At 42.5% G+C, this 25209-nt stretch overlaps 1 protein-coding gene and 1 long non-coding RNA gene across 3 annotated transcripts in view; one reads left to right on the top strand and one right to left on the bottom strand.

Annotated features, from left to right (window-relative positions):
* Positions 1-24877, bottom strand: part of LOC310762207 (cytochrome P450 2J2-like) — a 29521-nt gene extending 4644 nt beyond the window's left edge. The window contains exons 1-6 of the mRNA XM_083612899.1: positions 24064-24877; positions 20962-21124; positions 20270-20419; positions 19908-20068; positions 9065-9241; positions 7723-7864 (exon numbers count right to left, since the gene is read on the bottom strand). Of these exons, the coding sequence (XP_083469025.1) occupies positions 7723-7864; positions 9065-9241; positions 19908-20068; positions 20270-20419; positions 20962-21124; positions 24064-24231 (961 nt within the window). The 5' untranslated portion in view covers positions 24232-24877. The remainder of the gene's footprint in view (positions 1-7722; positions 7865-9064; positions 9242-19907; positions 20069-20269; positions 20420-20961; positions 21125-24063) is intronic.
* LOC310762276 overlaps positions 1-25209 on the top strand; it is a 466366-nt gene that overhangs the window by 103486 nt on the left and 337671 nt on the right. The gene's annotated exons all lie outside the window — the stretch shown is intronic.

The following is a 25209-nucleotide window of genomic DNA, read 5'->3' as shown; positions in this document are numbered from 1 at the left end:
TCCTTGACGGAACCCGTGGCCTTCCCCATGCCGAGAATCGACAACGTTTTGGCGAGAGTGCGGAAAGGGAAAATTTTTACTAAGCTGGACCTTTGGGGGGCGTACATGTTAGTTTCTGTTTCTCTCACTGAGCAGCTGCTTGTAGTCACAAGACTATGTTTTCATTCCACAGTGCAGATACAGTTGGATTCCCACGGGAAAGGGAGACGGGATGTGACGTTCACTGGTTTCCTGTTTCCTCTGTTCTGTCGTTTCTTTGTCAGAGTTGCTCTCTGCTTCTCACAGAGACAAGATGTATATTTGTATGCTCTCAGCATAGCTTAGTAATAAAGCATAGCAATGTAGCACCATACCTGCCTCATCCTTTCATTGTGGACTCTGGGAATACTCTGCTGGGCTCAAGCCAAGATGAGCCATAACAGCTCGGAGGATCGGAGCTGAATTTAACTGACAGTACAATCTCATCAGGGTGCGAGAGGGCAACGAGTGGAAAACCACCATGTTTACCCCACTGGAGGAGTTCGAATATCTCGTCATGCCTTTTGGCTTGCAATGTGGAAGCCCGTGCTTCCAGGCTTTCATGCACCACGTGCTGGGGCCGCTGCTGTATCGTAACTGCGTTTGTTTTTTGGATGATATCCTAGTGTTTTCTGACAACGAAAGGCAGCATGTGAAGGACGTGTGGGAAGTCCTGAGCAAGCTAAAGGAGCATTGCCTGTGGGTGAAGCTGGAGAAGTGCCAGTTCTACACGAAGGAGGTTGAGTTCCTGGGCTACAGGTTGTCAGATAAAGGCCTGGCGATGGATCCTGAGAAGGTGAAGGCTGTGGTGGAATGGAAAAGCCCGAAGACCAGGAAGGATGTTCAATGATTCCTGGGTTTCAGCAACTTCTACAGGATGTTCATCAAAAACTTTGCGCAGTTGACGGTGCCCATAACGGACTGCCTTGGTGGGAAGAAGAAGTTTATGTGAACTGAAGTGGTGCAAGAGGGATTTGAGAGGCTTAAGAAGGTTTTTGCATCAGAGGAGCAGCTACTGCACATCAACCCCGACCTGCCGCTGCGGGTGGAAACTGATGTGTCTGACCAGGCCATCGGAGCGGTACTGATGCAGCAAGATGACAAGGGGGATTGGCGGCTGTGTGCCTTTTTCTCCCAGAAGCTGAAGAAGTCGGAGCTAAACTACAGTATTTACGACAAAGAATTGCTTGCTATTGTGGCTGCGTTCAAGCAATGGAGACACTTCCTGATTGGTGCGAGGCACCAGATACAGGTGTGCACGGATCACAAGAACCTGGAGTACGTGTGCTGTGCCAAAGGCAGATACGCTGGGCGGAGTTTTTTGCCAACTTCAATTTTAGGATTCAGTACGTGCCAGGGGAAGAGAACGTGAGGGCGGATGCGCTATCTCGCAAACCAGAGTACCTGGCGGAAGAAGGACCTCCTGTAACCAGGCTCATGTTTCCCGAGAAAAGGTGGACTTGTGGGGGGAGGGCATTGGTAAAGGACGATGAACTGATGCAATTGATCAGAGACGATGCCTTTGCACGGCAGAAGATGGACGAGCTAAGGGGAAAGGGGGGAGCTGAGGGAGGTTTTGAGGGAAAAGGGGGGCTTCTGTTCTATCAGGGGGCATTGTATATTCCAGGTGAATCCCTAAGGGCCAGAGTCCTCAAGCAACTTCACGACAGCTCCACAGCAGGACATTTTGGGCAACACAAAACCATGTTGTTGGTTACTAGGGAATTTTGGTGGCCTAAAGTGAGGGAGGACGTGAGGGAATATGTAAGAGGGTGTGACACCTGCCAGAGGGCCAAAGGGGCTGCTCCAGCAGGGTTATTGGAGTCTTTGCCCACACCAGGGAGGCCATGGGAGGTGGTATCAGTAGATTTCATCACTGACCTGCCCAGGTCCAAGGAGAAAACAGCAGTCATGGTGGTGGTGGATCTCCTAACCAAGATGTGTCATTTTGTGGCGTGCTCACATGCAGTGACGGCGGAGGAAACAGCCAAGCTGTTCATAGACACATAGCTGTTCATGTGTTTAGGTTGCATGGAGTCCCTTCTAAGGTGATTTCGGATAGGGGGACCCAATTCACCTCATGGTTTTGGCGCAGGCTCATGAGTTTGCTGTAAGTAGAGGTGAGCTTCACGACAGCGAGGCACCCTGAAACCAATGGGCAGGCGGAGAGAGCAAATGCTGTCTTGCAACAGTATTTGCGGTGTTATGTCAGTCAGAGACAGAACGGCTGGGTGGACAAATTCGCACTGGTGGAGTTTGCTTACAATAACGCGGAGAACGTATCCACAGGGATGACTCCTTTCTTCGCCAATCACGGGTGTCACCCTAGGGCTTTCCCAGGAAGGGGGGGAGGAGTCATGGAGTGTGCCTGCCGCAGAACAGTTTGCGGAGGAAATGGAGGCGATTCACCAGCAGCTCCAGTTGAATTTGGAAAGGGCCAAAGTAGTATACAAAAGGGAGGCAGACAAGCATAGGAGACCAGGGGAGGTCATCCGGGTTGGGGACACAGTGTGCATCCGGCAGGGTAGAGGGGAAGGGGCGGTTCCATTGCCCGAAATAGAGGAAAGGGAGCAATGCAATGAGGTGACTGAAATACTGGACTCTCGTTGGAACGGGGAGCAACTAGAGTATCTAGTGGCTTGGGAAGGGGCGCCCAGTTCAGAAAACACGTGGGTTCCAGAAGGTTGCATCACTGAGGAGTATCTGGTGGAGGAGTTCCACGATTTATTTCCCAAAAAACCAAAACCCCCAGGTAAGTTCTTTAAACAGGTGTTTGGATGGATGATGAAGGGGACTTCAAGGGTTTCCCACCATCGGACGATGGGGGGGGCGGAAGAAGTTGGTGGAAACGGCTGGGGAAAAGGACATCTCAAGGATCGCTGAGAAACTGCAGGTTTGTGGGAGGGCTGGAGGGACATTTTTGAGGATACAGAAGATGAGGATGACATTTTCCTAGATTTCCCTCCTGCGACTCCTGATATGGGTGAAACAGGAGCAGCCGTCTCTCCTGAGGAGGAGGGGGGGCCTTTGGGGAGGGGGTGGATGTCAGGGAATTGGAGGCTGAGAAGGGGGAGAGAATGGGGACTTACAGAAGAAGAGAAGAAGAAGAGTTTGGATTTGATATCCCGCCTTTCACTCCCTTTAAGGAGTCTCAAAGCGGCTAACATTCTCCTTTCCCTCCCTCCCCCACAACAAACACTGTGAGGTGAGTGGGGCTGAGAGACTTCAGAGAAGTGTGACTAGCCCAAGGTCACCCAGCAGCTGCATGTGGAGGAGCGGGGACATGAACCCAGTTCCCCAGATTACGAATCTACTGCTCTTAACCACTACACCACACTGGCTCTGTTGCTTAGCAGCTGTACTTCCTTGGACGAGGAGGGTGACGAAGGGCTGTCAGGAAGCAATGAATCAGAGAGGGGGGAGCCACTTCTGGGCTCTCGTAACAGAGGAAGGAAGGGGGTTGGGTTCAGGAAGTGGATTTGCTGGAAGAAAACAAAAGCTGATTCAGTCTCTGCAACTGACTCACCATGATGCAGGCTGACTCTCAGAGCTCTTTGTACATAGCAAGAAGAAACCAATAAATCTTGTAAATATGGCTGAATTCCCAGACTCTTATCTCTGCTAGCATTCACCAATCATCCCTGACAATATATATACTTCATTCTCCCCCCAGTACTCGGCGTGGACAGTGTTAAAGGGCTAGAGCGATAGCCAGAAGATCAAATGGAAAACAGATAATCCAAATTCTTCTTTTGTCTTTGCGCTCCAGTACTCAAGGGGTGGTGGTGGAAATGAATTGCTGAGAGGAGAATCACATTATTCTGTTCTTTGATTTTTTTTTAAACTCTGGGAGGAATGCGGTTTGCCACCCAATTTTGTCTTCCTCTTTTCCCTCTGGAAGTGTGTCCCAGTGATTTCCTGCATTTACTCCTGAGTAAGCAAACTTTAGATACAACCCAGTAAGTTTTGCTAATAGGAGAGGAAAATACATATTCCCCCACAATGCAGTTTTAGCAGTTTCTATTGTGTCTCTAGACTCGTCGTCTCCTGTTGTCTTCTGCTTATTTTTTTAAGCACCAACCACTTGTCTTCTGAACACGCTGCACTCCCTTCATCACTGAGTTGCCCTTTTGAGTTAATTCTCTAGTTCTGTGATGGCATGTGTGCATGTGACAAGAAGAGCATTGTACATGTTTCCATGCTACATTCACACATTACACATCGTGCTGTTTCATTCATGCATGCCGTTCAAACTAAGATTGAATGGTGCTTTTTTCCATTGCCAGATGAGAAGGACACTTTTCAGAAAGCTTTTCACTGTGACTCCAGTAACCCTTTATGGGCAGTGGATTTGGCCCCTATTGGATCTGATGTGATATTATAGATTGCTGAGAGAGAGAGAGAGAGAAGACAGTGGTCCAGGGCTCCTGTCCATACCCCCCTAGATACACAAAAAATTTTTTAAAGCCAGTAGCACAAGTTCAACATGAGTCAACAGTACGATGCAGCAGCAAAAAAGACCAATGCTATTCTAGGCTGCATCAGCAGAAGTATTGTTGTTGTTGTTGTTAATTGCATTTATATACCGCCCTATACCTGGCAGCACTGTGGGTAAAACCTCAGTGCCTAGGGCTTGCCTATCGTATGGTCGGCGGTTTGAATCCCCGTGGCGGGGTGAGCTCCCATCTTTCGGTCCCAGCTCCTGCCCACCTAGCAGTTCGAAAGCACCCCTAAGTGCAAGTAGATAAAGTGCACGCTTTATCTAAGTGCACGCTTTATAGTGGGAAGGTAAACGTCGTTTACGTGTGCTGCGCTGGTGCTGGCCCACCAGAGCAGCTTCGTCACGCTGGCCACGTGACCCGGAAGTGTCTCCGGACAGCGCTGGCCCCCGGCCTCTTAAGTGAGATGGGCGCACAACCCTAGAGTCGGACACGACTGGCCCGTACGGGCAGGGGTACCTTTACCTTTACCTTATACCTGGGTGTCTCAGGGTAGTTCACAGAATAAGAAGTATAGGGAAGTCATAGTCCTACTCTCTTCTGCCTTGGTGAGACCACACTTGGAGTTCTGTGTGCAGTTCTAGGTACCCCAATTTAAAAAGGAAATTGACAAATTGAAACGTGTGCAGAGGAATGCAACCAAGATGATCAAGGGTCTAGAAACCAAGAAACAGTTGAGGGAGCTAGGGATGTTTAGTCTAGAAAAGAGGAGAGGAGAGATGGTAGCCATCTTCAAATACTTTAAGGGCCATCACATGGACGATGGAGCAAGCTTGTTTTCTCCTGCTTCAGAGGGTAGGGCTTGAACTCATGGTTTCAAGTTACAAGAAAAGAGATTCCACTAAACATCAGGAAGGACTTTCTGACAGCAAGAGATGTTAGACAGTGGAACAGTCTCCCTCAGGAAATGGTGGTCTCTCCTTCCTTGGAGGTTTTTGAGCAGAGGCTGGATGGCCATCTGTCATGGATGCTTTAGTTGAGATTCTTGCATTGCAGGGGGTTGGACTAGATGACCCTACGGTCTGTGGCTGAGGCATTGCTTTTGGTAACATGGGGAGCTGCCTCTTGCCAGTTGAGGGAGCAGGGTAAGTTTAGCCTAGAGAAGAGAAGAGGAGAGATGGTAGCCATCTTCAAATAAAGTGGTACCTCAGGTTAGAGACGCTTCAGGTTACAGACTCCACTAACCCAGAAATAGTACCTCGGGTTAAGAACTTTGCTTCAGGATGAGAACAGAAATTGGGGGGTGGCAGTGGCAGCGCGGCGGCAGCTGGAGGCCCCATTAGCTAAAGTGGTACCTCAGGTTAATAACAGTTTCAGGTTAAGAACGGACCTCCAGAATGAATTAAGTTCTTAACCCAAGGTACCACTGTACTTTAAGGGCCATCACATGGAAGATGGAGCAAGCTTGTTTTCTCCTGCTCCGGAGGGTAGGACTCGAACCCATGGTTTCAAGTTACAAGAAAAGAGATTCCACTAAACATCAGGAAGAACTTTCTGACAGCAAGAGATGTTAGACAGTGGAACAGTCTTCCTCAGGAGTTGGTGGGCTCTCTTTCCTTGGAGGTTTTTGAGCAGAGGCTGGATGTCAATCATTTTCACGAAGGGATTATTTATGGATATCTGTCATGGATGCTTTAGTTGAGATTCTTGCATTGCAGGGGGTTGGACTAGATGACCCTATGGTCTAGTCTGTGGCTGAGGCATTGCTTTTGGTAACATAGGGAGCTGCCTCATGCCTAGGGGTGTCCAGCTTTCTGGGGGGGGGGGGTTTGACTCTCATTGACAGATTTCAATTTCAATGTTGGGGGGGGTTGACAAAAAAATTTCTGCACCTGGTACCTCCTGACCTTGCTACGCCTCTGGTTCTTGGTAAGGCATGAGAATGTTCTCTCAATGTCCAAAGCATTCAGAGAGAAAGGAAGAAGTAACCCTGAATTTCATGTTGTTGATACATTATAAAAACTGAATGTGCTTTGTAAAGAAGAATGAATCTGGTAACGTGAAAGACAGAAGGGGATATGTATGGTCCTGGCTGAATATTGGGAGGGGGTATATTAAGGATAACATTTTAAAGTTTCACAGGCATAAGGTTCACTCTTCCTCCAGTACTTAGTAGGGATAGTGTTAAGGGGGGCAGAGCAGTCTGGGAAAATGGATATTGTCAAGCTTTTCTTGTCTTTTCTTTCTTTTTCCTTTCCTTTCCTTTTCTTTCTTTTTTTTTTCTTAAAGGAACAGCATAACAAAGAAGACAAAGAGTCTTCTTGAATGATTCTGAGGATTGTGAAGTTTGGAGAGAATGCTGGGGTTAAAGAAGATTATATAATTACCATTATTATTCAGAATGTTGAGAACGCATAAAGGAAGACAAATCAGTTGTATTGGAGGAAATATGATTTGAAACTATGTTTGATGATTATATGGTTAGATGGCGGAAGAATAACTCAACTTAAATGTCAGGGGACTGCCATCGGAACAAGGGAGGGAGGCAGGGGCGCCGCTGGGATAGAGGGAGCCACCAAACTTCTGAGGAGCAGTTCCTCGTCCAGCGGTGGGGAAAGCCACACCTCCAGTGGTGAAGAGAGGGAAGGGGCCAGCCAAGAGAGGAAAGGGCTCGAGGATGCTGCTGAGAGCCCAAGCACCTCACCGTTGCCCAGCTTGCACAGAGGGGTGAAACACAAGGAGGGGAGGAGGAGGCTTGGGGTGCCAAAGTTCTTATGCTGGGGGAGAAGCTGGAAGGGGCCACTCCCAGTTTCTGCAAGTGAATAAGATGGACATAAACTTTTTAGATGTGCACTGTAAATAGTTTGCACAATAAAACCTGTAAAAGACATGTTGGAGTCCTGCCTGGTTACTGATGAGCAACCACCAGCAGCACCTGACATTAAATAAATGGATAAATGTTGTAGTTAGATAAAAATCTAAGCAGGAATTTAAATATGCACAACCGGTGGAAATTGAGGAAAGGATGGAAAAGTAACAGAAATGAGGAAAAAGTATATTATAGTTTCTTTTCTCTCGTTCCTTTGCTGCTAACATTTTGAACGGGGAGTGGGAGATAATCAACTTTTAAATTTGTTGTAAATTTGCATTAATTTGCTATCAGTTTCTTACAAATTTTTGGAAAATCCATAACATTTAATTGACACAAGAATTACAGTCCACTCTAGAGATCAAAGGAAGCCCTGCACAGGTCTCCCTCTCTCACCTTGGATATCTGGATGACTTGCCAGGAGGAGAAGCGCCCATTTCAGAGAACTGGTGGCTGTGTCTGTCCCTGCTACAAAGAGCCCGGAAATACTAAAAGCCATGTTTTCTTCATCATAGGTGGACTCTGGGTCGTTTTTGCTCTGATTTTGAAAATGGGGAAAGTGTCGTGTCATTTACATGCATTACAATCTGTCCATCAGCACTTATTTTATCTTACTCCCCCTGCTCCTGTTAGCATACCACCAACACATGCTTCATGAGGTGTGAGGTGTCCTCTTACACTACCTGAGGTGACATAGGAAGGTGCCACCTGCACTGCCTGCTGTCACTGCCACCCCCCTTACTTTGGTCACACAGCAGTGCCACAATGTGGTAACAACAACAGTGAGGACAGTGAGGTCTTGCAAGCGTTTGGTGAAATCTTGCAGGAAGCTGCCACCGCTCCACTTCTCCACTAGTGGCTGGCTAGGATGCCTCCTGTTGGCATTCCACTGCCCAAGGCATCTGCCTCAGCCTGCCTCATGGGTGGGCCGGCCCTGTGCTTCGTAGCTGGTTGTGACAAGAGACCCATGCACACATTCCTGTGTACACAGTGGTAGCTGCTGGTGCTGCATTTGAGAATCTGTGGGTTAGAGTAATAATCCAACACTGGCAGGGGATGAGGGATCCAAAAGAATCTCTCTGGCAGCAGATATTCAAAATGTGCATTATTTATCACTAAACATATTTAACCATTCTTTAGTCAAATTTGAGTGTTCAAAGATTGTTCCAGTAATGCAAGAAGAAAAAAATATTTTCACCTTTCTAGTGTAGGAATAAATGAGGCAGGACTTTGAAGTCATATTTAGTTTAGGAACATTTTCTTTAGGATTTGTGTCGCCCCCTGCTGATGAAAGTGAGGAGTGATTTTTCCTCTTGCTATGCATTGTAATGTATAATGAAACATCTGCCACAATACACTTGGTGAGTTGGCCGTTCATACTATTTGGGCATTCTTACTGTTTGGGCACCACAAGCAACATTTCAGTGGTGAGTATGTTCCCATGAGTTTTACAGGGGTTTTCAAACGTTTTTGCCCACTGCTCTGTTGGATCAATCAACTGATCTCCAGTGCCCACTACCCTAATAATAATAAAAAAAATATTCAGAATAGTGGTTTGCACAACTCACTAAGAAAAATAATAATCCAATAAATCTGGGGAAAAGTAACTCAATGTCATTTTCAACTGAGATTCAGGAAAAAAATATTGGTTTCCAGGCAAGAGATTAGTATTCACTTATAACAGGGAATATAATGATTCCTTGGCTGAGCAGCATTCAGTTTCAAAGCAGATACTTACTTTCTCCATCTGAAGTAGATAGAAATCAATGAAATCCTGTGGATCATGCAGAGACTGATTCTCCTTATGCTTCTCTATCTCCTCCTTTGCAAATGAAAACACCATCTCTGAGCAGGACAGGGCCTTCTTGTGGGGTCCTGGGAGATGTTTCATGAGCCATGGGAGAATTTCATAAAGCTAAAGGAAAGATAGCAGAAATATTGCCATTACCATGAGGAAACTTAGTCATGCAGTTCATGAGTCAATTCATTTGAATTACCAGTAGTACTTAAAACATGACCCAGGTTATTCTTCAGAGCTAGCACATTAGTTTGAGTCTCCATGAGAAGAAGGTAGGAGTCTGCAGCTTCTCTTGAATCTCACAATGACTGGTTCTGAGAAATATCTCTAGCCGAATATGTGAAAGAAAACTAGGGGTCAAAGTATTTTTCTAGCTCCCAGGCTTCATTCAAAACTGGGCACAATCCCAGGCCATTTGTTGGGAGGTGGGGGGTGGCTGGAGAATACAGATGGGGAGACATTCAAGTCAGTTCACATTTAAGAGTGAATTTTCCTAATATGCAAATTGAAACACAGCCAGCCTTTGAAATGTGCAGTCCTCCAAATCTGGCAATGCAGTTTTAAAATTTATCTTTCTTTATTTTATTTTATTTTATTTATTAAATTCCCCAGTTCCCCAGTCAAGTAATGCCCATCTCTTCCTTCAAAAAATCAAACAAAGGTGAGAGCTGCTTGCTAGTTCTGCTGGATCTCTCAGCGGCCTTTGACACCATTGTCCATAATATCCTTCTAGAGGGTTAACAGATTGAGGTTGAATCCTGACAAGCCAGAAGTACTTTTTGGGGGGGACAGAGGGAGAGCAGGTGTGGAGGACTCCCTGGGTCTGAATGGGGAAACTGTGCCCCTGAAGGACCAGGTGTGCAGCCTGGGCGTCATTTTGAGCCCACAGCTGTCCATGGAGGCGCAGGTTAATTCTGTTTCCAGGGCGGCTGTCTACCAGCTCCATCTGGTAAGCAGGCTGAGACTCTACCTGCCTGCGGACTGTCTTGCCAGGGTGGTGCATGCTCCAGTTATCTCCTGCTTGGACTACTGCAATGCGCTCTAAGTGGGGCTACCTTTTAAGGTGACCCGGAAACTGCAATTAATCCAGAATGTGGCAGCTAGACTGGTGACTAGGAGTGGCTGCCGGGACCACATAACACTAGTTCTGAGAGATCTGCATTGGCTCCCATTACATTTCCGAGCACAATTCAAAGTGTTGGTGCTGACTTTTAAAACCCTAAACAGCCTTGGTCCTGTATACCTGAAGGAGCATCTCCATCCCCATTGTTCAGCCCGGACACTGAGATCCAGCACCGAGGGCCTTCTGGCGGTTCCCTCATTGTGAGAAGTGAGGTTACAGGGAACCAGAGGGCCTTCTCGGTAGTGGCACCTGCCCTGTGGAATGCCCTCCCTTCAGATGTGAAGGGAATAAGCAGCTATCTTATCTTTAAAAGACATCTGAAGGCAGCCCTATTTAGGGAAGTTTTTAATATTTAATTCTGTATTGTTTTAACACTTGATTGGAAGCCGCCCAGAGTGGCTGGGGAAACTCAGCCAGATGGGCGGGGTATAAATAATAAATTATTATTATTATTATTATTATTATTATTATTATTATTATTAAACCTTTAAGAAGGGAGTTTTCCTCTTTCCTAGTTTTCTCATGAAAGATAAATTACTTATATTTTCTGAATAAACCTCTCTAGCAAACACTTCAGAGGTTGGGTCTCTTCCATTGCCTTTCCTTACAAGAACTTTGTTCCCAATAACAAAGAATATTAAATAAGACAAATACATATCCTGGGTTTGCATCATGGCAATCTGAGGTGAGAGGGTGGAGAAAAGAACTGATCCCCATATAAATAAATGCTAGCCAAGAGGTCTCAGAGTAATGAGACTTCCGGTTTACCACGGAGCCAAGCGAAAGCAGGATTTAGCCCTCTGGGGAGAATCCAGCTTTTCAGGGGGAAACGGGGGCTTTGCAAGGGCGCCACAAGCCCCCCAAAGGAAGAGGAAGATCCTGAGGGCAGGTTCTCAGCTAGCCGAGGAGCGGTCTCTCTCCTGCCTGAAAAGCCCCTTTTAGGAGCAAAAAGAGCAGTGAGATTGAGGCCATTTTCTACCCTCGAGAAGCGCAGCCTCAAACTTACCTGGCACAGCGGTAGATTCAGAAACAGTAAAAAAATCCGGATTTAATTGATGGAAATAGTTGAAAAGAAAGGATTAACAATGATTCAGAAGCAGCAGGGTGGTAAAAAGGAGGTCAGCCCCGACTGGGATCTTATTTATATGCAAGAAGTACCCACAGAACAAAAAACAGTGAGTTGTCCTGCAGCGGAATATTTAATTTAATATAAACACTTTACTTAAGACTCTGTATTAAACAAAGGAAGGGGCTGAAAGCCCTTATTAAGGGGTTTTGGGGGGTCTTTTTTGTGGGTTTCTGGGACTGCAGGAGGAGAGTCTTCCTGGAAACTTATTACTTTCGTTTTTAGAGAACTGCATAGTTAACTGTTAAGAAGCCTCGTGGTGGAATTTTTTCTTCTTTATTTTTTACATGCCAAAGCAGCATTTTGAGAAACTGTCAAGCCCAAAACAAAATAGAAATATTTGCTATTATCTGGTTCTTTATTTTGTTTTGTTTTATTTTATTCGGAGGAAAGCTGAGTAAGGAGAAGAAATTGTTTACCCACTCTCCCCTTCCAGCTTCTGACTTAGCTGACATGGACATTGGAGTAGAAGGACTTTGGCTGACTATTTTTACATTTTATGGTGCCAGACTGTGCTCTCGGGGATGGATTAATTTTGGGTTTGCTTTTGAAAATCTCTGGCTCTGCTGCTTTGGTGAAGAGAATTTTCTTTTTTCCTTTTTGTTCTTTTTTATTTTTATTTTTTACTTTTTTCTAATTTTTTCTCCTTTTCTCCTTTTTTTTGCTTCTCTTTTTTGTTATTCTCTGATTTCTTTTCTTGGGATTACTGGATTAAATTTTGGCTGGTATGGTTTTGTTGGAATTTTGATTAAAGGATTGGATTGGCCAGGCAAGTGGCGAAAGAATATTTTTATTATTTTTTGTTGTTCCTTTGGTGGTCACTATTTTTTTTCTTCTGATTGTCTCCTTCATTGTTCTTCTTTTCAATATTATTATTATTATTTGCTTATTCTGATTATTTATTAAGACATTACGTTGGATTAGCCAAACAAGAGGCAGAAAACTTTCTTCTTTCTCCTTTAATTGTTTATTTTAAAGAAATTTCGCCTTCCAAAGATTCTTAATATACACCTAGTGGCAGGAAGAAGAGAAACAATGTCTCAGACACAGGAAAAAAAACAGGAGAAAGTGGGACAACTTTGGAAAGATGAGGATCAAAACAGGAAACTGAATTTAAGTGAGACATTTTAAAAATGTTCACAGAAATTAAAAAAAGACATTAAACAAAGCAAGAAGAATTTGGAGACGAGACTAGAATCGATGGATAAAAAAATTGATATGGCAGTTAATGAATTGAAGGGACAGATGAAGGAAATAACAAAAAGAACGCAAAGCCTGGAAGAAGGAATGAAACAAACAAACAAACAAAAATGAAAAAACAAGAAGTAAGGGAAATAAAGAAAGAGGAAGAAAAGGTTAAGGGAGAAATTTCAGAAATTAATAAAACACAAGAAGAATTGTGGGATGCGATTGCTATGAATGAATTGAGGCAAAGAGAATTCAATTTGAGATTGAGATCTGTGCCTGAAGTACAAGGAGAGAATATTTTGGAGAAACTAACAACGGAGATTGCACAATGGAAAAGTATGGAAGTGGAAGACGTCAGAAAGACAATTCAGAATGCTTTTAGAATTAAAACAAGGACTGTCAAAGCAAAGAAATTTCCAGGAGACTGTTTGATTATATTTAAAGATAGAGAAATGAAGAATTTGATTTTACAGAAAAACAGTGAAAAAAGGCTGTGCATTGATGAAGCTTTTATAATTACTTTTAAAGACGTCCCACTTCGTCTGCTGAAAAAACGTGATCATTACAAACCATTGACACAGACATTAAGGAAGAATGAAATTGAATTTAAGTGGAAATTTCCAGAAGGGATCTCCTTTTACTACAAAGGGAAAAAGTTTAAATTTACAAGCGTTGATGAAACACATAAATTTCTGAGAAGATACAAAGAGCTGGGAAAAGGGAAGGAAGCAACAGTGGCAGGAACAGCAGGTCCGGTAGGATTGGAAGAAGAAGAAAAGGATAGTAAAGAAGAAGAAGAAAAAGAAGAAGAGGAAGAGGAAGAAGGACAGGTTTAAGACTTTAATACTTTTACTGGTAAAGGGGACACAAAATGGCACTGAAATTATGGTCATGGAATGTTAATGGAATTAATGACAAAAGGAAAAGAAAGAAAATTGAACATTTCCTTTAAAAAAAAGAACTTGGATATTATTTGTCTACAAGAAACTCATGTGGCGAGAAAGCATAGAAGAGTACTGATTAATAAAAAATTGGGAAATGAATTTGTTTCATCAGACAGAAGCAGGAAGAGAGGAGTGGTTTTGTATATAAAAAATAAATTTGAGGCTCAGCAAATATTTAAAGATGAAAAAGGTAGGATAACTGTGGTACAAGTCACATGGCAAGGCGAAAAATTGATAATAGTCGGAGTGTATGCACCAAATGGAAGTAAAACAGAATTTTATAAAGATTTAGAAGAAAAACTTTTTGAATTTGTGGATCAGAAAATTATAATAATGGGTGATATGAATGGAGTGGTTTCAATGGAAATGGATAGGTTGAGGCCAAGAGAAAAATCGGAGGAAGGAAAACTACCTTAGACTTTTTTTTTCAATGATTGAGAACTGTAATTTGGTAGATGTTTGGAGATTTTAAGACACCCATTAGAAAAACAATTTACTTATTTCTCAGAACCAAATCAATAAATGTCAAGAATAGATTATGTGTAGATATCCAGCTAGTTAACACCAAGAGTGACAAAAATAGAAATACAACCAAAAATACTTTCGGATCATAATGCAATAAAATGTGAAATAAAAGAAATGGAGGAAAAAACCTTTCGATGGAGATTAAATGAGAACCTATTGGATGATCAAAAAATAAATGAGAAAGCACAGAAAAACTTAACTGATTATTTTGTGAATAATTGTAACAAAGGAACAGAAATGAGTGTAGTATGGGATGCTAGCAAAGCAGTAATGCGAGGGTTTTTTATACAGTAGAACACTATCAGAAATAAATTTAGAGAAAAGGGGGAAAAGAAATATTAAAACAAATAATGGAAAATGAGAAGAAATTAGTTAAAAACCCAAATAATGTGAAAATAAAACAGAATATTAAAATACTGCAAAGTCAATTTGCAATGATAATAAATCAAGAAGTAGGGTGGGCGCTAGGGGCGCTTTGGAAGATGGCCGACAATACCATCTCTCCGGCTCACACGAGGTAATTAAGAGGCTAATGATGGGAGTAAATTAGCCTCCCAAATTTCCCCAGGGGATGGGAAAATGCTGCCTCGTCCGCGGTTGCCAATAAATCACCCCCAAGTTCGAACGAAGGACGGGGTGGGGGCACTGGACGGAAAGCCCTCGAGTGAGTTTTTGGATCTCCTGGACACTACTTCTAATGGCGATCCTGGTTGCATTGCTCAAGAAAAACAATTGGAGAAGAGTAAATGCACATGTTTCGAGCGAAGGAAAGGCTGTACTGATTGCTAATTAAATCAACCACTGAGAAGCTGAGTGACGGGTTGGACTGAATAGAAGACTACATCAAAGAATCACAGCTATGTCGGTATGTTGAAATGGATCGGAAGGGGGGGACTTTTCTCTTTTTCAATATGATTTACCTAACAACCCCCCCCCCAGAAGAACTGCCACATGATTGATAGCAAGTGAGATGGGAAAATAAACTGTGTGGAAACAAAATTATTAACCAAAGACTTTGTTTTGCGGAAGATCTGGAAAGGAAACGAAAGGCTTTTGGTGTGACGCAGTTCTAATTGGGAACCGTCATTATGAGACAGACTTGGTTGCAAGATTTACAGTCAAAGGGGGAGAGGTGCTATGGTTTTGTTATCATATCTGAATTCCATGGCTGAATTGGCAACAACTCCCCTGGAAAGGCTGATTTATGGAGCAAGTGGTCTGGGAAAGTTAATGAGCAGACGCTTGTACTGTATTTTATGGGAACTGTCAAAATCGCGCCTGCTGTTTGAATAGGACTTTTGGATCAGCGTGAAAACCCACACAGGACTATAATAATGTTTGCTTCAACTCGCTTGTGGAGATAACTCAGAGGTTATTAAGAAGAAAAATGATAACAACAAGAAGATTGGAAGACGGGGTTTGTAAAGGATAACAACAAAGAGATGGAAAGATGGGACTTGTGAACATCAAAGCAGCAGAAATATGAGATAATTGGACCCTTTCTGAGCTCGAAGCATGGGTACCCCCAACAAAAATTTAAAATTCTGCTAAATATTTGGTTTGTTATGTATTGGTATAATTTGGAATTAATGTGATATGATTGGTTTGTTAATTGGAAATTTAATAAAAATTATTTTTTTAAAAAAGATAATAAATCGAGAAGTAGTATGGAATATTAAAAGAATGCCGCAAAAGAACTTTGAATATGCTAATAAATCTGGAAAGTGGTTGGCATGGCTGACAGATTTAAAAGAGAAAGGAACAGAATACAATTAAGAAGATCACAGTGGAAGAAAAAGAAATAGATAATCCAAAAGAAATTAGAAAAGGATTTGTGGATTTCTATAGACACTTATATAAAAGAGATGGGAAAAATGATTAAAAAAAATATTATTGAGACAGAAAGGAGTGCAAAAAAATTCAGACAGAAAAGAAAGACAAACTGAATGACCTAATTGAAACAGAGGAAATTAAAGTTGCTATAAAGGAATTGAAAAGTGGAAATACACTGGGACCGGATGGCTTTACAGCAAAATATTATAAAGAAATGAAACACGCCCTACTTGTGCCGCTGAAAGAGGTTATGAATAATATACTAAGAAAGGGAGAATTACCAGAAATGTGGAAAGAAGCATATATTACATTTATACCAAAACAAGATTCGGATTTAACACAAGTAAAGAACTATAGGCCGATTTCACTGTTAAATAACGACTATAAATTATTCACGTGTGCTAGCAAATAGATTGAAAAAAATATTGAATGAGACTATTGATAAGTGTCGGAATTCAAGCCTTAGTCAGAGGAATTGGCCACTCTCCAGGTGCCCGGCTTGGATTCCTTGTTGATCTCCCCCGTCAGCAACTCCCGGCAAGACAAGGCAAGATCTCTATCGGCGATCCTCCTCAAACGTGAGAAGAACACACCATCCCTCCCCTGCCATCCCCAGGGAGGGGAGAGAGACAGACAGAAATGTATTTACATGCCTTTATTTCTGTCTTTCCAGCAGTACAGAGAAAACGTGTCTGCACTCTCTTTACATCAACAGCAGAGAGAGAAAATAACTCCTCCCATGTACTTCCAGTACAGGGTCATGTGACACTCTGAGCTAACATCCGGTGCTCAGTGCACAGAATAGACTGTCCCTTGTTCCCACGGTACAGTCCCAAAACATCAACATCCTGTTTGGTTTTCCAGCCATCTGGAGCACTCAGCATTGCTCCTTTTTCGTAACATCCTCCCCCAAAAGAAACAATGCGTGTTGCGGCAAGCAAAGCGTGATCCAGAGAAGAAAACAAACAGTTGTTATACACATAACACTCCCCTGTTGTTTCAGTTCCACCCTTGGAACTCCTCGCCACTGGTTTCCCCAGTGTACCTCTCTGGTTGTCTGGCTTCCAAGGAATGAGTGCATCTGCATTACCTTGGCTAGCAACTCTTTGTTGTGTCTTTGTCTCTGACTCAGACACAGCTCCAACCTGTCCTCGGTTGTGTATAACAGCAACACATGCAACAGCTAAGTTAGCAAACTCTTTTGAGTACCTTATGGGTGGTTCACCCTTTGTAACTCTCTCAGACCTACGTATGAGGTGCTGATCCTCTCTGCTCACTGGTCCAGTCTCAGGACTCTTAGGAGAACCAGTTCCAATAGTAAACAGTGGTTCATCCTTCACTTGCGAAGGTCTATCCATTGTGTGAGATTTCCTCTCAATGACTGTGACAACTGAGCTCTTTGAGCTATCACTGTCGCTCTCAGTACCACTGTAATCTGTAAAATCATCATCATCATCTGAATCGTCCTCAGTGGGAAATGTGTGTACTATCACTCTCTCCTGTTCAGGAGCACTCTCTAGAAATTTTGTGAGAATCACCTGACCAGATTCAGACAAAATTACTCTGTAGAGACCCTTTTCATATCCCATAAAAATGCCTCTGGCATTCTTTACTCCACCTGGAGCTTCTGTCCTCACATGAGACCCAAAAACCTTGAAATGGGCAACAGAAGGTTTTCTATGGAACAGTTTCTCAAAAGGCAGCATCTCCCAAATCTCTCTCGCATACTCTAAAAAAATATTGAATGAGACTGTTGATAAGTACCAAGCAGGTTTTTTACCTGGTAGACAGATGAAAGATAACATAGGAAATATAGTTAATATAATTGAATATCTGACTGCCAGAAATGAAAAGCAAGCGATGTTAATTTTTGTGGATGCAGAAAAGGCCTTTGATAATATATCCTGGGAATTTATGTTAAAGAATTTAGAATTAATGGACCCTGGTCAATTCTTTCTAAAAGGAATAAAAGCCATAGAGAACAGAGAGCAAAATTGATTGTAAACAATATAGTAACAGAAAGTATTGAAATTACTAAAGGTACAAGACAAGGGTGTCCATTATCACCATTATTATTCATATCAGTACTGGAAGTCTTTTTTAAGGTAAATAAGGAGAAATGAAAAAATAAAGGGAATTTCAGTCGGTTGAAATGAGTATAAAGTGAAAGCCTTTGCCGATGACTTGGTATTAACAATAGAAGAGCCAGTTACAAGTGTGAAAAATACTAGAGGAGATAGAACAGTTTGGGCAAGTGGCAGGCTTTCAATTGAACAAAAAGAAAACTAAAATGATAGTTAAAAATATGAAACAGGAGCTGGTGGAAGGGTTGCAACAACAAATAGGTATAGAAGCAGTTAAAAGAGTTAAATATTTGGGAATTTGGTTAACCTCCAAAAATATTGATCTATTTCAAAATAATTATACACTGGTGTGGAATGGTATTAAAAGAGATCTAGAAATATGGGAAAGGATTAAATTGTCATTTTGGGGAAGGATTTCGGCTATTAAAATGAATGTGCTACCAAAGATGTTATTTTTGTTTCAGACAATTTCAATAATCAAAGGGGCAACAATTTTTAAAGATTGACAAAAAACAATTTCAAGATATACCTGGCAGGGAAAGAAGCTGAGAATACAGTATAAGTTGTTAACAGATGTTAAAGAAAGAGGAGGCTTCGCTCTGCCAGATCTGAAATTGTATTATGAAGCATCTTGCCTCTGTTGGTTAAAGGAATGGATGTTATTAGAAAATAGGGATAGGTACTAAAACTTACTGGAACGTAAAACACCGCATTGGTTATCTCTACTAGAAGCAATGAGTGTGAAAAAGATCAATATGAGTGGGAAATGGATGTATAGATGGCATATTACACCCGTTAAATTAGCTAAAATGTATAAAGTTAGCAATAAATGTTGGAAATGTAAAGAAAAAGAAGGAACATTTTATCACATGTGGTGGGAATGTAAAAAAGTTAAAAGCTTCTGGGAAATGATATATAATGAGATGAAAAAAATGTTGAAATATACATTTATAAAGAAACCAGAAGCATTTTTACTGGGCATTGTAGGAAGTGATATAAATAGAAAAGAATGTAAGCTGTTTTTATATGCAACGACGGCAGCAAGAATATTATTGGCACAAAAATGGAAGCCAGAAGAATTACTGACGAAAGAAGAATGGAGGATGAAATTAATGGACTATGCAGAACTAGATAAATTAACAGGAAGGATTCGAAATCTGCGGAACCAGAAAGTTTGCCTTTTGGTGGCTCGTTGCAGCCAGCAGAAGAAAAGGGGACAGAGAAACAAATTACAGCATGGGTAGGCAAACTAAGGCCCAGGGGCTGGATCCGGCCCAATTGCCTTCTAAATCTGGCCCGCGGACGGTCTGGGAATCAGCGTGTTTTTACATGAGTAGAATGTGTCTTTTTATTTAAAATGCATCTCTGGGTTATTTCTGGGGCATAGGAATTCGTTCTTTTCCCCCCTTTCCCCCAAAATATAGTTCAACCCCCAACAAGCTCTGAGGGAAGGTGGACCAGACCCTGCTGATAAAGTTTGCTGACCCCTGCATTACAGAGAAAGAAAAGGGGGGTCATCTGATGTCTTACCTCCCCACGGCTCCAACATCATGAGGGAGCCTGTCATAGTAGCATCTGGTCACGTCCAGGGCCACAGGCTGCCTGGCTCCACCCACGCTATGCCATAGTGTAATTCTCTTCCTAAGAAAATTATTTTGTTCACCTCTGCTCATTTATGTGGGCTATAGATGACTTGTTCTGAAGGCCATTGTTCCATTTCTAGCCTGTCTTTCCTCCAGAGTCCCAACTTGTGGACCCAGTTTCATTACTCTCTCTTTTATATTCATGGTAAGAAATTGATTAGGCTGTAAAATAGCCCTTATCTCAGATTCGATTTAAACTTCATCTCACTTCTCCAACAGTCTATCCTCTATCATAATGGAATCCAGAATGCTGAGTGGGGAATGTAAGGCCCCTGGGTGACTTCTCTAAATCAGCAGGAATGAAAATGACTACTCACAGCATGAACGAAGCTTCCTATAAATTTTAGGGAGAAATCCATGGCTTTTATCAGCTTCTGGAACTGTTCATCCTCAAGAGCAAACCGGTGCCCAAAAGCCACAGCACATATCACGTTGGAGACTGAATTAGCGATGGGCAAGGAGGGGTCAAGTGGTTGTCCTGCAAAATAACATCATACTAATGTGGGTTCAGCTGCTCCTGTTCATACTGAGAGTGGGATTTCATGGTGGCCAAGGGAAACTGCTGGAATCTCCATTAGGAACCAAGAAAACATATCACATTCCTTTCTAAAATGGACAGAGGTAGTACACAAATATATCTTCATACGCCAGCTCAGCACCATCACCCCTCATCACATACCATTTGAACGTGCAAAAACCTCCACGAGTTGATGGGCCTCCTCTGCTATTTGCTGCTCCATGCCTTTCTTCCCCAGTCCCAGCTTCCGCATAGTAACTACACCAAAGCGTCTCTGTTGCCTCCAGGTGTGACCATTTGAAAACATATTACCTATGGAAAATCAGTGAGAAATTCTTCCTTACAGAAATTAATGTTACAATTAAGTTACCAGCCAAGAAAAAACTTTGTTTACTGAAGTTCATGCCCTTGAATGTGCAAGCTATTCAGTATATCTCAGGCAAACAATTACAAGACGATGCAAAGTGTGCCTCAGTGTATTTTGCGGGTATCTCAGCAGAAAGAGCGGAGGGTTCAAGCCCTTCATCCAGCGCTGAGGGCCAGGGCAGTCAATGCATTGCAACTGCAACAGGAAACAAGCTTCTACCTGCAGTTCAATCTAACCACAGTGTAGTACAATTCTGACTTCCATAAAGCACTTGTTAGAGTAGACTAATGGAAATTAATAGACCCACATTAGCCATGCCCATTAATTTCAGTGGGTCTTCTCTGATAAGAACTGGCACTGCATAGAACCCCTATTTCCTGTTCAGTACAACAGTAATAGAAAACCTTTGTTCTCTTTTTCCAGACAGCCACTTAAATGTTTTCTTCAGGGAAAGTACCAGCAGAAATTCTCATTCTTCACTACTTACCTTTTCCTTTTGCTATAGCCATAAGGAAAGGAGTCTGTGGTCGGTCTTCAAATTCTTCAGAGTGGTCAATGAGCGCTTCTTTCACTGCTTGGAATCCAGAGAGTATTATGAAGGGTTGATATCCTGCCCAAAGGGTGTAAATGTTTCCATATTGCTTTGCCATCTACCATTTGGGTCAAAAGAGAGAAGAGGAATGCTATGTTCAGATAGTTATTTCAACCTAATATGTGAGCTTCAGCCTTCCTCACCTCTTAAGCATCTCACTATATTCTCTTCTCTTGCCAGTGTCTCCTTTTCTTTCTTTCTTTCTTTCATTCCTTCCTTCATTCCAACCCATTTGTTTTACTCCCTCCTGCCCGTGTTTTCCCTGCGTGGGGTCAGAACAGCAGAGAGGCACTTCATAGTCTCCAGCCATCTGGTGACAGGCAAGTAGATGAGCCAGCCATTGCCAGAGGCTTCTTCATCATCACCATAAAAACATTTTGTGCAGGGATGTGGAAACTGGAGCCCACCAGATAGTGTTGGACTGCAACTCCCATCATCCCTGACCATTGGCCATGCTGGTTGGGGCAGATGGGCATTGTAGTTTGGAGGGCATCAAGTTGGTATAAGCTTGGCTAGAGCACTGGGTCAGGTTTATGACCCATGGTGGGTCACAGCAGCAGAGGTGTAGCAAGGTCAGGTGGTACCTGGTGCAGAATTTCTTTTGTCATCCCCGCACATTGAAATTTTTGGAGAAGCCTTTTTTTAGGCAGGGTAGTCCAAAGTTGTTGAGCCACCATACAAATATGTGGTAAGGAATTAAGAAGAAGATGGAATGAAGTGGTAAGGAATTAAGAAATACCTGTCTGAGTAATTTGGCTTATAAATGTATTAAACAAAGAAACAAATTATATATTGTCTCATGTCTTCCCTGGGAATAGATAATGATCTCCTGAGAAGTGCATAGCATTCTGGGCCATGTTGCATCACACATGGGAAGAGTGGGAGGACAAGCTCCAGAGTATATTGCAATAAACTATTTCATTAGCTCAGCTGCTTGGTTTGTGTGGTGTCTTTCAGATTTAAGCATCCTTCATCCTGCAGATACAAACAACACACATAATAATAATCTAGAAACTAATATAAAAGGACAAGAATCTGATTAATAATGAAAAGCACAAAAACATATAAAGTAGGAGAATTACAGCATGGGGAGCTAGGTGAAATCAGGAAAATACACATGCCAAAATGTTGTTGCATTTTCTCTATGAGAAGTGTTGACTAGTAAGTGGTAGCAGGATCAGCCTGTGCACCCTTCCTGTCTCAGTGCCATTAGTCTCACAGCTGCAGCTGGTTCTTTTAAATGACTCTCTGATGCTGATTTCACAGACCTGGCCTTTTGCTCTTGCTGGGAGTATTACCTGGAGATTAGCATTTACTGCAGAGGTGCAATTTGCTGTATTAGTCTTTGAATTGCTTTTTTAAAAAAGCAATTCAATTTCCAGTGAACAAGATGAAGACTTTTGCACGCTTTACATCTTGAATAGCATATGCAGGTCTGTATCTGTTGAAGTGTTGGCACAAATGAATGCAGAGTGATCTTTGTGCTCACTCTTTTTAAAATGTATTTTCTTATGTGTTTGTTGTCAGTGCTGTGGGGTTTCTTTTTATATATAATGTTCATATACACCAGAAGTGATGGCTCTAGAAGATTTGAAAGAATGGAGGTAAAAAATTTTCATGTTAATTCTTTGGTTGGTTATAAACATACGCCAAGGAAGCACATAACATGTAACAGTATACACTGTGCCGTATGAAGAGGGGGGCAGAGGGGGCAGTTCACCCCGGGTGCCACCCTGGGGGGGGTGTCAAGATGGGCCACTCCCTCCCCCCAGCTGTGGAGCAGTGAAGGGCACGCAAACAGTCAGTATGGGCGCCACTTGCAGCATCCATATGAGCTGCCGCTCGCGCATGGTGTCCATACGAGCTGCCGTGCATGCGTAGTCTGATCGGGCTGCCGGGCGGTTCACCCCACACCTTGGCGTACCACCCCAGGTGACGAAGAGGGTTCCTCCACCACTGAGTATACAACAACTTACCTTTTCAACTGTGATACAGAAAAAATAGAGGTGGTTGGTTTTTGCTTCCCAACTCCCGGGGGGCGTGGTGCACCAGCCAGGTGAGAGAGGCAGGGAGCATAACGCCCCCTGCGTGACGCTGGAATCGCATCCTGCCCACACCACCTCCCCTCCGGACGGAGGAGAGGCCTTGCTATAGGAGAGGAATCCCTTCAGGAACTTCCCTTGACTGCTATCTGCCTACGTGTTCTCAGGCAAGGGGAATTAAGGTGGTAGAGGAAATACTTAGAATCTTTAGGAGAGCCAAGATGACTTTTGGATTGCTCTCCTGTACTATTTTAGACATGTGGTTTATATACTTACGTATGTGTGTTTACAGTGGCGTAGCGTGGGTTGTCAGCACCCGGGGCAAGGCAAGTAATTTGCGCCCCCTAACCCGTGGATTTGCGCCCCCTAACCGTAACCCCCAGATGTTGCGCCTGGTGCGTCCGGCACCCCCCTGCACCCCCCACGCTACGCCACTGTGTGTTTACCTTGTTCAATTATCAACATTTATTCTATTTTTTAGACCTTAGAATTCCTATAACAATTGGTAATTTCTGAATGCACATTTTCAAATTTTGTGTGGTTTTATACTAATGCCCTTGTACGTAACACAGCAGCAGTGCCTGGAATGAACAAATTCAGATTACCTAGTACACTGAATTTATTAAAAAATATATGTTTATTTTGTATAATTTTTCATTTATTAAATTTTTATTTAGCCACTTTTTCTTGACCTTACTACACATGAAAGTAGTTTATAAAAATTCTGTGTGACCTGAATATGAATGACGCTTCTCTCGCAATGGAACATTGGGGGATTTTTAATTAAATTCAGTTTCAGTAAATGCAGGGGTTTCATCACATTTTATTCTGTGCTTGGTTGTGGCCATGACATTTACTGTTTTAACCCTTACTATTGTTTAAGCTTAAATATCATAGTTGTTAAGGGAAATAGGTAAAACAATTGTTCATATTAGACTGAGTTAGAAATAAGTACCTTAATGAAAGTATCATCACGAAGCTTCACCCCAATCCGCCACACGCCACCAATGAGAGGAAGCTGGAGAGGTCCTGGAGGATAGTGCCTGTTTGACCAGAGCTGTTTCAGGAAGTGCAGAATCAGAAGAACCACGAGCAGAACAATAAAAAATGCCCCTATTTCCATCCTTCTCTTGCTTTCTCTTTCTCCTGGATACTTTCTAGGATGCCTGGTTAAGTTCAACACTCTTTCTCTAAGGAGATCTTGCTTTACTCAGAGAAATCAACATTTCTCTCTCTTTATATACTCCCTTATTAAAAAGGAATAAGTGTTCTGACACCATGTCCAAGCAGCCTTGGAATGTGATCCCAAGTCAAGTGCTACAGTCGAAAACTATAATCATTTTTCATGTGTCACTCAGATGATTGGAAGTCTGATTAATATGAATTGCAATTAGAATTTTGGCTAGTGTAAGACTGATTTGTGCCAGAAACATTGGGAAAATATGTACCATACATTCATGAAATAAAATTGCATATGGAAAAGGCCTGGTGCGAATGCCCATGTGAAGCCCTCAGCCAGGACCTCATGGCAATAGCCCTTAATATAGCTATTAATGATAAATTAACACATGCTATTAAGGTAAAATGGGGAATATACAGGAGATACGGAAGGTGTTTGCAGAATTTGTGCTGCTAAAACAGAAAGGGGTCAAACTATCACAAGAGGTGTTGAAATTTGGGGAGGTTGGATAGTTACAATGGAATGGTCTTGGGGGTAGGGTGCACATTTTTATTCTTATTTATTTATTATCACTTTGTCAAAATAAATTATTATTAATAACAGTAATAGCAAGAAGAAGAAGAAGAAGAAGAAGAAGAAGAAGAAGAAGAAGAAGAAGAAGAAGAAGTAGTCAGTAGTACAAATGAGAAAAGCTTACTAGCAGCACTTCACATAGATGGAGGTAGCTTTTCCAAGGCCTTTACTTCTGAGTGTCTGGCTGATATATCTAACTATGCTATCAAAACCTTCATTGATCCCTGGCAAAGGGACTTCTGACCATAACGCATATGCTTGACTCACGCCCTTTCTGGTTCATTAAGTTCAAGTGAGGACCAATACAACATTTCTGCAGCATTAAACTATGGAATTTGCTCCCAGAAG

The sequence above is a fragment of the Podarcis filfolensis genome (genome assembly GCF_964270895.1).
Source record: "Podarcis filfolensis genome assembly, chromosome: 5".
Lineage (NCBI taxonomy): Eukaryota > Metazoa > Chordata > Lepidosauria > Squamata > Lacertidae > Podarcis > Podarcis filfolensis.
Note: the sequence above shows the minus strand (reverse complement) of the source record. Positions and strands in the feature narration are given on the sequence as shown.